A 15,039-nucleotide genomic window follows, 5' to 3' on the forward strand; every position below is an offset into this window, starting at 1 on the left:
AATATGTTAGGGGTCTCTCAGGTAAAATTGTTTTCGCCATGCCTTTTCGTCACTTATACCATGTGCCATCATCTGGTAGTCATCATCAGCTAGAAGTACTTCAGTCTGAGTAGCACTGTTGAAGAACACAGGGGTATTCTGCTGAAAAGACTGGTCAGTGTGGGTAAGAAGGATAATGATGACAGAACTTGGCCTGAAGTGTCTGCAAGATATTATGTCCATGCTCTTTATTTTCATAGCATTTCTTTTCTTATTTTCTAAACTATCCATATGTCAATATACTTTGGACCAGGTTCTCATACCTTGTACCCAGAGAAGGTTCAGTCCCTGTGGCTACTGAGTCCAAGTCCCAGTTTTCAAATTGCTTTCTTGTATTGGAACACAAGCTCTAGCTTTGGTAGGACCTTTCTGCACACATAGATGTACTTACAGTGGCTTAGGCTTTTAGTTCTGTCTTTGCCTATTGGAAAAATATGTGCACTGTAAAGGACCTCTCTCCATTTCTTATGAGAGAAAGGGTCTCGATCATATGGAAGCATTCCATGGGCTAAGTTAGTGTGTATATTTGCATTAGTATTTGCTGGGGATTGGAGAGACCAGAAACTAAAATGGGTTGCTTTATAGTAATATCAAAAAGAACTACTGCTACTTTTTTTTTTGGGGGGGGGGGGGGGCGGGGGGCAGGGGCACTGTGGGCAAATCCTACAGTACTACCTTAGATTTCAGGTGGAAAAAGTAGCAGTACAAGTAACTTAAACTGCAACTTAACACTTGAATAAAGACAATACAAGAGGCCAGCGATCTCATACAGATATTTTGTAGTCTAAAACCTGCCTAATAGCATGCTTGAACTAAGATGTACTGAGATATCTGAACAATATTGCTCTGTTAGACATCTGTTGAATTTTTCACATCTGCAATAATAAGTGCATTTGCTATCCTGAATGCTCATCATCTGATGATTTAGCAAAGTGGTAAGTAATATATGTTTCAGTTAGCTTGCAGTTTGGGGAAAATGTTTGCCATCCATTGTTTCCTTGCAAATTAAAATTATTTCATTGTGTCAGATAAAATCCAACTCTGAATTCAGGCTTTAAGGGAAGTTGGTTTTCATTTTAACCTCTCTCCTGGAGGAAGAGGAGATGACAGGTCCCTTTATATAGCAGCATATGGATTTAAGATTGTTAGCTAGAGGTTAGTATATTACAATTATGAAGGGTTTTTTAAATTTTAGTTTATGTACAAGATTGTTATAGATTTATTAGAAGAATGTGTGGCTGCATGATAGATGCAACCTTGTACCAAAGTGGAAAATATGATAATCCTACATTTTTGGTGTGAACTACACATTGATATTGTGTAAAATGGCATATCCTTTGGATTTGTTTATAAAGCATAAGGATGGTGATCCCATAATGAGTAGTTACCTTTGTGCCTTCGAAAGGATGAAGGGTCAAAGACAGTTTTGCAAATAATTTTTCAGCCTCTTCCTAGCATTCTGAAATAACTAAAATCAGGGCCCTATGTAGCCTGTGCTAATATCATCAATTGTCCTTGCTTAAATTCACCCAGACTTGTCACTATTTAAGCAACTGCAATTAATTTTTTCATTCAAAGAGAGGAGCTTTCTTTAAAAAAAATTGCTGAGCATGAAAGAGTCATCAGTATACCTATAACTTGAGCCATCTGGGTCTTGTTTGCCAGTTGTCTTTTAGAAGCATAAATGCAGTAATAAAAATTCTGCTCCTCAGAAGTCCCATCATACTTAAAACCCACTGATGTACAGGCAATTTTTTGTTGTACAAAGTTAGTATCTTAAGAATTTATTTAACTAAAACAATTTTGGAGCCATCGATCCTGTTTGGTCAAGCATGTAAGGTGGTCCAGCTTATGTTGCTGACAGTTAAGTAGCAGCAGGAGGGTGCGGGGTCAGCTTTTGGAGACATTTATATGTTCATGCTGCTTGGATGCAACTCCAGTGTGCTATTAAATAGTTTTCTTTTCCCACTGCTACTCCGGACCTTAAATCTAGTAGTCTAAGGGGGTTACATCTGAATCTTGCTACCTACCTAAAAACAACTTAGGAAAGAGCACAGCTTAGTTTTTATCACTGAGCTGAGCATATGAGCACTTCCTTTGGAGCAGGATATAATGGATTCAGTTACAGCACTTTCTCTCCAACCATGATAACAATGATGATAATTACTTAATGAGATATGATTATTAACTCTAAAATGAAGGATGCTATGTTTTAACTGTTACCTGTTGATGCATGGAGCCAAAAATATGAAAATGTTTGCAATATGACCCTGGTCCGTGCAATCAAATAGAGAACATGATGATCAGTGTAAAATAGCAAAATATCCGAGTAGTAAAAAGTATGCTGTATGCCACTAGGTAGTGTTGCTCAAAGTGCAGAGTGGAAATGAGGAATTGTAGTCTTTACTTTTTCTCTGACATCACTTATGGTTTAGGGGAAATGACTAAGATCTTGTGCTTTTGTTTTGCCATCTCTAACACTGGGACAGTATTTGTCTATATCTCAGTAGTTTTGTGAAGTTTGAAGGTTCTCTAATGTTTGTGTGTGTGTGGAGGGTAGGTTATTGCTCTTCTGATTTCACAGTATTCTAGCAAAACCAGAACTATTGTAAAAATCTCTTCCCAAAAGTTCTTTCAGCTACAGGTTGAAGTAGTCTGAATATCTACATCAAAACCAAAAGTCACCACCTGGTATTGGTGTGTCACCATCTACTTATTTTCTGCCGTTGAACACTTGGGAGAAGTTAAGAGTACTTTTAGAGTTTTATGAAAGGACTTCAGAATTTTTGAGAATGCACATGCAGGTACAGGTTTTCTAGACTCCTATGAGCAGGATTTGGAAATCAAAAACTGTTAGCTAGAGATTGAGGTTCTGTGACTAATTTGCTCTTAGCCACTTGCAGGATGAGCAACAGAAAGAAATATCCTTACCATGCATATACAGCTCTTGTATACAAAAGCAGTTCCTATGCCTTTTCAGGTTACTAAAAAAAACTCAAAAACCCCCCCAAATATAAGACTTTTAAAGTTACCAGTTGGTCGTAACTTAAAAACAAACAGTCAAAAAGACCCAACAGAATTTGAATGCTTTTGGATTTTTTCTTCCTCAAAACATTCAAATCAGTTTATAAGCCTCTTGACTGAAATGATCTTGTGACCTAAAAATACTGCAGACGTACAAGGTCAATTCATCATTTTTCATTACTAGTGACAGTGAGACACAAAATCATAGAAATTTGTATAACTCAATCCTAAGTCTTTGGTGATTAAAAAAAAAGTCATGTACAGGTTATTTGAGACTAGTAGTGTATTCTAATGATGTCTAGTGCTAATTATATTTATATTGTAACACTCAAATTTCTCTCAGTCTTTCTTTATGTATTCAAATGGATAGAAGGGAAAATAGAACTGAAAAAAGCCTCTGTCAAACAGATCACCTGAAATGGATTCCTTATGCACGCTCGTATATGTAACATTTTAGAAATATTGAAACACTAAATTTGTGATTCAGCTAAAACCTCTCAATGTTTACATCCATTTTAAAATATATATAAAACGATTTATTATTGAATGTAGATTTTAAATCTGTATCAAAACTGTGTATTCTGTGTGGCATATAAAGTTCTTGAGGGGTTTGCTGTGCTAGAAAATTAGCAAGCTGAGATTTGATAAGCTTCCGCATTGTCTTTGAACTCAGATCTTTCTGTTACCACATGATGCAAACCCACTTTCAGAATTGCAACTAATCCTGGTCTGCTGAAAGCATCATATCCTTGCCTGTGTGAATTGGAAAGCCCATGAAGAAGAGCCTTCTGCCCAGTGTAGAAATGTACCCAAAGACAGAGCTATCTGAATATATTGTAATTAAAGCACCTGTGTATAACTTTTTATTTTTACCTGCACATCAAATGCCTTTGATATTTTTTTGGGGGGGGGGGGGGGGGAGGGGGCGCAATTCTCGGCATGTGGATTGACTTTTTTTTTTGGTCTTGATTTAAATAAGATAAGCTAAGAATTTTAAGAGGAAGTTGTTCTGGGTTTGTGGCAGAAGAGCATGCTGGCTGGCACAGGTCACCAACGCTGTTACTTTTTGAGTTGTACTTTTTTCTTAACATTCTTGTTTGTCTATGTTTTCAAAGACCAGGATAAGAAACAGAGTGGTTTTCTGTCACTTTTCCTCTAAACAGTTTCCTTGGAAAACAGAAAACAACATGTTAATGTCAATTTATCATTACTTCTAAGGTAGCAAAGATCAGTGTTGTTGGTAAATTGATTATGTTGTGTGTCTGTGCATGAGGTCACAAAAAAAGAATATTCATGCCTAAAAAACACTCATAAGAACAGAGGAGCTATAAACCATGGCTTGGTCTCTTTTCTTTTTATCTGACTGTGTTTCTGTGGGAGCTTTTTCTCTAAAATAAAATTTGGGTGGATGGGATAAAAGTGGAACTTGAGAATGCTTTACCATCTCAAACCTAACATAGATGTGAAATATAAGTGATCAATGACAAACATTAAGTTTTAGCATCAAATAGTGCCAGTGACCAGTCTGTACTTTCATAGCGGAGCTCCATATTTTGTCATCCTTAAATTTCGTTTTACAACCATATGCTGTAGACTCTGCTATGAGAGTTTCACTTGAGCTCTTTTGCCAGGCTTTGTGTATCTCAGAAGTTTGGCCTTAGCTGACCTAAAGCATCTCAATTGTCTTATTTCTTATCAGAACAACTTCTGCCTTGTATGAGAAAAGTTAGATGCTTGGTGCCTTAATCTAAGTTATTTAGAATAAAGACTGTCTTTTGGTATTCTTAAAATACAGATTCTGTACAGAAAGGAACATCCAATAATAAGGAAAATTTTTGCATACTTAAGAATAATAGGTTCATGTTTTAAGTAAAAATTTGACAAAGCAGGCACACATTGAATTCTCCAACCTAATCATTCAGTTGGATTCTTCAGGTGCTTCATATCTTAATTTCCCAGTTCTGCAAAGAATAGATAAAATGTCTACTAGCTTCTGTCCTTATTAAAAGCAGTGGGCATCAACCATTGATTTCAATGGAACAGGCTTTGATTCTGTATTGCTCTTCATGTTATAAAGTGAGTGTCTACTTTTGCAAATGGTAGAAAGCAAATGGAAGTGCTACCAAATAAGAATGTTTTTAATTCTCTTCTAGGTCAATCATATAGCAGTCTCGCAGCTTGTATTTGTAAATAATTGAGCAAGCAAACAGAACTGTATTCTCCCTACCTCACATCATTAGCAAATAAAACATAACAAAACAAAAACCTTGAGAAAGGACTTAATCCAGTACAGTCACTTTTTGGACTAAATGCTTTTATAAATAAAAATCTTAAAGATATCTGTTTTAAAAATGATAGTTTTAGGAGTTTCAAAGTTTTCAAAGCTCAAATTCCCTTTTTTTTTTTTTTTTTTTTTTTTTGAAAGATGGAAGTGAGAAATTCTCATTATGATTTCCCAAACATGTCTGAATCTTTTTGGTTAAGCTTTAGATCCTTTAAAATTTTTTTTTTTGCAAAGGAAGTACAGGTAGTTCTTTTTTACTAGAAATGATGCAGGATGTATCTGTGTGATCAGATTACATATATCTGAAACAAGCATGTTAATATAGGCAGTACTTAGTTTTCATTAAACTTCATAAATCAGAAATATTCATGTAATTTTTATTTACGTCTCCAGCTCTTCCACTACAGAAAATGTAAGAGGACTTTGTTTAAAGCAAGCTCGTTTAATTTGTTAAAATTATATGTATATATTTTATGTATTTACAAATAATTTAAATGCTGTTTTTTAACATTTGCAAGAAGCCTTTTGAAGGAATTTCCATGCCTTAAATAAAAGTAAGGATTATGCTACAAGGCCCAAAATTGCAGCGTTTGTTAGGGATACTGGGAAAATAAGTGCTTTTTGATTGTGCTTTTCCTTCCTATGTGCTGAGATCTTATTTGTTAAAAAATAGTTACATTGGAAGAGAACTCAACTACCATTTGCAGGTACAGTGTGGACAGGCACTATTCTTGTTTATGCCCTTCCACTAATTCATTTTGATTTCTCACCTTTTATATCATGCTAATTACTTGAGTAGAAATGTCTCTTGTTTTTGAGAATGAGAGAAGTGTCATTCATGCTTGCTTTAAAGTTGTCACTGGGAACTTAAATTTTTAGTGCTGAAAAGTTAATATAGCTAGTTTATTTGGTCATATCACCATTTCAACTTTCAGTGTGCAAACATTTTGCTTGTACTATTATATAAATAACAGGAAGAGCACTAAATACACATTTTAATGCAAAGTTTGCTAATCTTAGTGCAAAACAGACTTTAAAAGGAAAAGGCACAAACTTGCTACATCATAGAGAAATTTTTTACCAGCTGGCTTTCATACATAATGAGTAGTGCTGAAATTGGTTTTAGTTATCAAACATGTGAATGATACAATGGGTGCTTATATACTATACTTGTCGAATCCAGAAACACTGGTACTGAACACACTGTTCTGCTTTTTCAAGTTTGTTTCCCAGTTTTCTGTCAGCTTTCAGTCTTTCATGGGTCATTCAATATACACTACCCTAGATGACTTCTTTGAGGTGCCATATGTCAATCAAAATGAAGTGTATGCTTTCTAGCAAGTAGAGAAAATAAGCTTACTTTATTTGAGTTTGGCTGTGTTTTCTGTGGAAGACAATCATGCATTTCAATTCATTCCTAACTTATTTTTGCCTTTAGCTGTACAGTGGACGAGGTTGAGGATGGAGGGAAGGAGTGCCTGATTAGAGCAAAGGAGGACCCAAATAGAAGAGAGGTAGAGGACTAAACAGCAGGATTTGAAACTATATTTTAACCCACTCACCCACCACCCATCCACCCCCCCCCCCCAAAAAAAAAAGGGGGGAGAGAGAGAGAGAGAGAGTCAAATTACTTAAACACTCTTCTCACGAAGGGTTTCTGGAGTTGTTGCCGCATTAAATAAAAATAATTTTTCCTCCTGACTTAGTCAGATCATGATTAATTCTGTTGGTTTGGGATCAAAAAACTGTTAAATGACATTGTTTGACATATATATTTTTTCTAATGAAGCCATGAAGCCATAAATGTGTAATTGTATTAGATATATTCTCAGTGCATTGCTGATATGACCAAAGTAATATATTGATAGTCTGGTACATAGTTGCTAAGTATATTTGTATACTAAGCCTGAGAAAGCCAGTGAGTGTCAGAAATCCAAGATACGATAAAACCAGACTGTATATCGACTGTGCAAACCCTTCCTTTCTAGAAAATACTCATAAATGGATTTGCATTTTGCTGTTGTTTTTAGTAACGTTAAAATATCACATTCTTTGTTAGAGATGAGTTAGAGGAACATGTCTTTAGTGGAGCTGGCAGGAGTCTGTTTATTTATATAAACTTTTACCAAGCTCTTTACGTCTCCTGGGGGGCTCTCTTTCTTCTGAGGGAGGCCTTGGTGGAACTCCATATGCAGCAGTAGCTGTTCCTTACTCATTTACTGCAGCGGGAGGGTCATTGCCTTGAGACTAAACAGAAGTCCTGCATATGACCAGACTCACCAGGGCTTCATGACTTCTGTCTTTTCCCTCTAAAAATGTACTATTTCTTCTCCCTCTGTCAAAATATAATCTTCTTTGCTATCGTATCCTTCAGCATTCTGTGGAAAAATCCTGGCTGAATTTGTTGCCTTTCAGCCATATGGCCAGAAAACTCCACTCCTGATATTCCTGACTTTTCTCTCTGTAATATTGCAGGGTATTCGCTATAACTGTAGATCTTTAACATCCCCAAAATACTAAATCCCCAAAGTGTTAGAGTGGAATTGAAATGCAGACTTTCCATTTGGCAGTTTGGGGTAGCACCTTTTGCTGCTTATTGGAAAAAGAGAACGTGTCTGATTATTGTCACACTGAAACCTACAGGAATCACGCCGCTGACTAACTGCAGATCAGATTGCTGCCTCTGCCCCTTAGTAGAGTAACAATATGTGTTGGAGAGCGCTGTGATAGGTGCTCTGGAAGGAGGAAGAAGTTTTATATAGAAATGTCAGCTGCTGCTAGTTGGTCATATTGAAGTGAAGAAAGCTTTAGGAATCAGACATATTAGTAATTGGATTGAATTTATGGAACAAGTTTAGCAGTATTGTTGCTTCTGGTAGGACACAAGCACAAGTAAATGTGAGATGAATGACAGCAACTTGCAACTAACTTGAAGCATCTACGTGAAAAGTGTGTGTTTTTGTTTTCTTTTTTCAATGTCGGAACTGACGGACTGATTTTGTTTTATCATATTCTTTGAAAATATTAATCCATTTGTCTCTCCTGGGGTATTTCAGTGATAGTAATATGCAGTTAAAAATAAACAGAATTTGTGTTTTTAAAGAAAAGAAATGAGTCAGAGTTAAGTACATAAGATAACAGCATATCCCCGTTTGGAGAAACCACATTCTTCAAAAGAAATTCTTCAAGTTAGTTCCTTTTATCAAACATCAGAGGAATAATCTTGTTGTCTTGCAATCTAACTGAAAGGGATTTTCCAGAGGATGCTAGAGATTAAAACTCCTAGCGTGAACATTGCAGCATTTCTACCTCACGTGTAAGGTGTATTTTTACTACTTTTTTTCCCCCCCTAATTCTGCTCATGAAAGAGTGCTAATTGTTAGACTATTGTGTACTACATTAGTCCTGCTGTACTTAAGGACTTCTTGTCCTGAATGCATTTTGCTTTTGGGGTTTTGGAAACATTTGAAATGGAGCTGATTATATGTAGGCCACAACACTTGTAGAGAACTTTTTTCCCCTTTTATAAATTTTAAAACCAAACACGTTTCCATGGATTACCTTACTGTAAAATGATATAGTTTTGAACTTTGCTTAGGATGTGTTGTCTCACCTAATTTCTCATTAGGTAAATGTTTTTCAGGCCGCAAGATTGTATTTTTTTTTCTTTTTTTAAGAAAAAAAGTAATTTTTCAAGGGGCATATTGGCTGGTCTCACATGCCAGTATTAAAATTCATGGACACGGGAGTTAAGAGTAGGTACCAGCAAAACAACATTTTATGAGCTGTTAGAAGTGTTTCAGGAATTACTTGAAGACAGAAAAAAAAAAATTGCACTTACTCTTTACCTCATTGGAGGTTGACTTTGGGATTCAAAAGACAAGTGAGGTATATAACTTGATCAAGAAACAAAATAGATTACTGCCTGACATGTGGCTCAATCTTATTTAGGATTAATGTTGATCTTGTTACACTATTGCTATTCCAGGACTGAGGCCAGAGCCTGAAATTTGCTGCACAGACTTGAGAAATCTCTTTCTTCCCCTCCCTACTATTTCATTAACAACCTCATTAGATCATGTCTGTACTAAGTTTGTAAGCTCCTCAGGGTACAAATAATTTCTTTTCAACTGTGTTGTAAGGTGCCTTGCTTGACTCTTGGGTGTTGTAAAGTAATAATAATGCATGAGCTGGTCTTGTTGATTACTACTGATGTTCGTAAATGTGAAATAAAAGTATTTTAAAAAAATTGTTGTACATGTTTGTGTCGCAGTAGAATTTTAAACTTTTGAATGTCTTTCATGGAGACATGCAATCATACCGTATTTTTTGAAACTACACTTTGCAGTTATGTATATTGTTTTAGTATGAGGTGGCCAAAAGTAAAGAGCTTAGAGCTGTAATTTACTTCCTTGTACAAGCTGCAGGTTGGGATTGTTGTAGTCCAGCACTGATAATGTGGTGTGTTGTGTGTTTGGTCAGGTGAAGTTCCTGGTCCCCATCTAGGCTCCTGCAGTAAGTAGAGCCTCTGGGCTGTATGTGTGCAATGGTTCTCTGACTTTATTTGTAATGCTTATAATGTGTATTTTTACGAGGTCTGTACTGGTGTACTTCTAGAAACAATTCAGCTGAGGCTGCTGGAATTACTGTCTTCCTTTTGTATACATCCACAGGTTTTTGCAACTGAAAAATTGCTTTCAATTGCAAAACTATCGTGCGCATAATAGTCAGGTTTTATGTGTTGTTTTTTTGTTATTCCTTTAAGTTAAACATTCAGTGCTGTTACTAAATAAAGTATATGAAACAAATTTTTATTGATTTTGGTATCTTTTTGCAGAATAGTGGTTTAAAACATGTAATAAAATATTTTTTTCTGGTAATTTTAACAAATATGCCAGACTAATTTGAGGCAGTAGTCATGACCAGCAATCAAAACAAGCAGTCCTTAACTTTTTTCCCAGGTTTATGAACATAAGTTGCATTCGAGATATTCTGTATAAAACATTAGGAAAATATAATATTAGAATTGCATTTATTGGTCAACTATAATTATTTAGTTTAGCAGTTTCAATTGGTCAACTAATTTATTTTATGAATCTTGCTCCCTGGCTCACTTGGCAATACCTTAAAAAACAATTACTAAAATATGGTTACAGTGCCTGATATTTCTATGGTTACCTTCTGTAGTCCTACCAGAAAAAGCAAAACAAATAGTTGACTGTCTAAGTACTTCCAAACGCTATCCATGAAGCAGGCTGGCCTTGCTTGCCTCAGGTTGATGAAAAAGGGAAGTTCCCAACTCTGTGCCTGATACTATGCAATTTGGGGCATGTCCCATATTTTTACTGGCCTTAGTTTAAATAGATTGGCGACAATAACGCTTTTCCTTGCTTGGAGATCATTATGCAAAGAATTTGTTTTGGATGATTATAGTGGTACCTTCTGCTTTTTAGATCTACTAGTCTAGCATTGAATGTTTTAATGAAAGTGATTTTTGAGTATCCTTTTAATAAGACGTCAGTGATTTATCCAGGTGGTAAAAGTAAGTTGATGTTTGAAACTCACACCAAAGAACATGCTGCTACTTGTTCAGCATAGCTGTCTGGGGCGCCTGTTGTGCTGTGTGCTTGATTCAGAATAAGCTTCTGGTATGGATGTTTCAACAGGTTGAGGGAGCTAATATTTTCTGGCTTTCTAGAGGGAGTTATTGGAGGAGGTTGCAGTATTTGTTCCACAGGTAAAGACTTCACAGTTAATAAATAAATATTATATATAGAAAATAAAAGAATGTATGCTTACAGTTTTAGGGGACACACCCTCATGCGTAAGTGTTTGTTCAGACCTAGTGTTGTATATGCAGATGTTTTGTTTAGAAGGATTTGCTGGGAGTCAGCTGATAAAAGATTTTGCCACGCTGGAGGGTGGAGGGGTTGTCCGGGGCTGTACAGCATACCATTCTGCGTAGGCGTGCCTTCAAAGTAGTCTTGCATTTTGGACTCAGGCTTTATCTTGTGCAGCTTTTATTCTCATGCACTTCAAGCAATAGCTGGGAGGGGTCGCTCCCTTTGCAGACCTGTTGTAGCCCATGAGAGGCATGGAGTCTGTGTAGTGCTGACAGAGTCTGAATAATTTGATGACATCACCCTGGTGATAAATAGTACATAAAAGAATATAATATCAAACCTCTGATAAAAATTTTTGGAAGACTTGAAAATATACTTCACTTTAAATCTTTTTGAAGAGTAACCTGTTAGCAGTAGGAAGTCTCTACAGTGATATTTGGATAATAAACTGATCATTTTAATTAACTACATTTAGATAGTAAATTTATAACACTTCTGTGTGCTCTGTATCAGTGTGGAGAGGGGTGTGGAAAGTTCTCCATTGCAGTGTATTTGGGATGTAATTGACTGAATTGCTGTATGAGTTCACTTTCAGCAGAACTGGAACTCTTGCATTCAAATAGCTGCTTAGGAAGATTAGGCCAAATCTGTGGGTTTGCTTACCACCTTTGCCACGGCCTGTTCTGTAAGGCATTGCAGAGACAATGAATGTCTCAGTCTTGAATCCCATGACTGCATGCTGTTCGTTCTGGAGAATGATCTACTTCTTAAGGAATGAGGCTGAAACCCAGGGAAACAGGATGCTACCCCAATCTTTGCCACAGACTTCCTGCTTTAGTAGTACTTATTTTAGACCAAAGTCTTTAGAGGTGGCCAATAACTATGACAGTTCTTGGTTAATGTAATTTCTGAAACTACGTGATAATCATCCTCCAAGTGCCTTGGAGTCAGTAGCCTTTCCCAAAAGCAGAGGAAGTTTTGAATATCCTGTATTTTTTTCCTTCTTTTGCCTTCCCCTGTCATTAAGAAAAAAGATTGTTCAATAAATATCCTTATTTAATTTTTAATCTGTTGTTTAATGTGGAAAATCTATCACAGCATTTGGTAGCTATGCTTGGCAAAGAAGAGAATTTGGGTGTTGTTTCTGCACACTTTTCGTATCTTATTCTCGTTCCTGTACTCCTTTAGATAAATACATCCTTGAATTTGTGTGTGTGCGTGAGTTGGCTAGGAAGCATCTAGTTCTAGTACATACTCAGCCGATGGTGGAAGGAGGGCCTATACAGAACGTCCTTACTAAGAGGAGCTGCATTTTTAGTAAGTCAGAAAAATAAAAACATAAACAAGAGGGTTTTCTTAGGGTGTGTTTTTTCATTTATATCTCTTTTTCAGAAAAGATACTGTTGTGTTATCCTAGTAACACATTAGTAGAAACTGACATTTGATATGCAAAGATTACTAGTAAGCTTTGTATTTGTGAGACCAAAAATGTGTGCAGATGCAAGTATTTATGTATATACATGGCTTTTTGCATGTGGACTTTCATGTAGGGAAGAGTAATATGGGTGAAAGTTGCACTTGATAGTTTTAAGTCACTTTATTATGGATGTCATGATGAAAATATATCCCATTAGGATTAGCTGAAATGAGCAAGCTATGATATACATTGGTATAAGATTTAGGATCATTTCAGATATTAACCACTATTTAATGAACTACAAATATGAGTAGATGGAGGTTGATGTTGTTGGTATGTTAAATTTAATTATGAAAACTTTAAAAGATCTGAATGGCTTAGAAGATGAAACAAAGTAGTGGATAAAACGTTCAGTGCCTTGGCCTGAATCCAGCTTGACGTCCTAAATGAATGCATCACAAAACCACAACAGATCAACCAGGATTTACATGAGTGATGTACAAGAGCCCTGAAGCTAAGCCAACATAGTGATTGAATTAGCTCCTGCACTTAGAGAGGCATCTCCCTCCAGGTCAGACTTCTAAGCACTTGTGAGCTTGTGTGGGGAACTTCATGTTTTGAATTGAAATATACCTACATTGTGAAGGGAAAGAAATCTTAGAGCTTCGGAACTTTTACTTTTGACAAGTGTGACTGATGTTCTTTTAGAAGAAGTAAAGGGAAGCACTATGAATAATAATGGAAAAACTGGAAGAATTTCCATTAGTGGTGCATCAGTCAAGGATCTGCCAATCTTCCCAGAAATATCTGTTCAAAATCTGAAACATTTTTTTGTTGTAGGGCTATGTACCCTTATATATTGTCCACCCTCATGCAATAGCTGATTCATTTTTTAGTAAATAACTGTACGATAGTGTAACGCTTGTAAAAAGAACAGTTTTTGCAGGGATTTGTGTGTACAGGTGCAACAGTATTGAGATCTTCTTTTCTCTAAATACTTTATTTTGAAAATATTATTTACTTTTAATAACTTAAACTAAGATTATAGGTAAGTAACTGTGTCAAATAAAAGACACTGTGGATGAAAAGAAGAATTACTCCTAAGTAAGCATTATTTATACAATGTAGTGTTTGTTTTTGCGTGGTGCAGGGAGATGGTTATTAAATAGCATAGTCTCATAGGAAGAGTCACTTATTCTAGGGATTTGCATCACGACAGAGGTGTTGCAAAGAGCTACTGGACATCTTTTCAAAATACCTTCTGCAATTTATGTTCTTAACTGGTACCCTCACAGAAGGTACTTATATTTTGTTATTTCATGTATTGAGAAGTGCTAGCACATATTTTGTCAACATTCCTATTTATGTATATTTATGTATATTCCAATATTTCGCTAACCTGGTATCTCCGGTTTTGTTTCTTAGCATGATGTGTCACAGACTTTGCTCAAAGCAACTCTGGACAGTGTGGTTGAAGAGTGTGTCAGCTTTGTAGGAGTTGATATTAACATCTGCTCAGAAATACTATTAAGGTGAGTCAAACATTTTCCTCTTCCAGTAATTACATGGCTCTGGATCACAGAGTCTCTGTTTAGTCTGCCATCTGACTGAAACTCAGCTAGAGCAAATGGTTCTTGTGTTAAACTTCCAATTACATGAAAATGACACATTAAGACAGTATTTTACTGGATCATTAAGAGTCATTTTTAAGGGTATGTGTAGTTCTCCAGGGTGGAACTATTCTTCAGAGAAAAACAAATATTTAAAAATTATAAAACAACATTGCAGTTTAGAAAATATGTGATGTAATTAATTTGTATTTTTGCAGTAAGAAAGGGATTTTCAAATGTATATTCTCTCTCTTAGCAGGTAATTTTATGGGCACTACTAAGCGGAAGAGGTTGTAAAAATTTGGTGAGGGAAGGAGAAAGGGAAAGATTTAAGGGAGAATTTCTGAAAAATAGCCCTTTTTTCTATAGAATTTTTTTCTGAAGTATTTACTTATGCCATATTTGCTTCAAAAATGTAGCGGAGTTTATTTTTCTGGGTTAGAATTTAAGCTCTTTCTCTTCTAAACGTGTGGAGTTCAGAATCATTTAGCTTTACAGACTCTTAGAAGAGCAAAGTTTTGCTGTCATCCTCTTTAGTAGGAGAGGGAGAAAAAGAATGTCTGTAATTGCCACTACCAAGATTATAATGGGTATAACAATTAAGAAGTATGTATTCTTACTAGCTCTGCCTTTTTTTTTAAACCTCTTATTTTCATCCCTGAAAATGTCTTCTTTCCATATATCTTTAAAGATCTCATTCTCTTTTTCTCGTTTGCTTTCTCTTCTGTATTTTCTGTGTGTCTAATTCTTAGTCTGACTCCTGAATTATTTTCTGTTTTTCCTTCTTCCAGATTTAGATCAGCTGTTAGGGAAAAAAGCGTC

General features: G+C 35.8%; 1 protein-coding gene across 5 annotated transcripts in view; it reads left to right on the forward strand.

The window, feature by feature from the left end:
* Nucleotides 1-15,039, forward strand: part of SRBD1 (S1 RNA binding domain 1) — a 142,764-nt gene that overhangs the window by 106,937 nt on the left and 20,788 nt on the right. For all 5 annotated transcript variants that reach the window (XM_026121185.2, XM_026121184.2, XM_026121186.2 and 2 more), the window contains one exon: nucleotides 14,033-14,139. In XM_026121185.2, the coding sequence (XP_025976970.2) occupies nucleotides 14,033-14,139 (107 nt within the window). The remainder of the gene's footprint in view (nucleotides 1-14,032; nucleotides 14,140-15,039) is intronic.

The sequence above is a fragment of the Dromaius novaehollandiae genome, chromosome 3, assembly GCF_036370855.1.
Source record: "Dromaius novaehollandiae isolate bDroNov1 chromosome 3, bDroNov1.hap1, whole genome shotgun sequence".
In the NCBI taxonomy this organism is placed as follows: Eukaryota; Metazoa; Chordata; class Aves; order Casuariiformes; family Dromaiidae; genus Dromaius; species Dromaius novaehollandiae.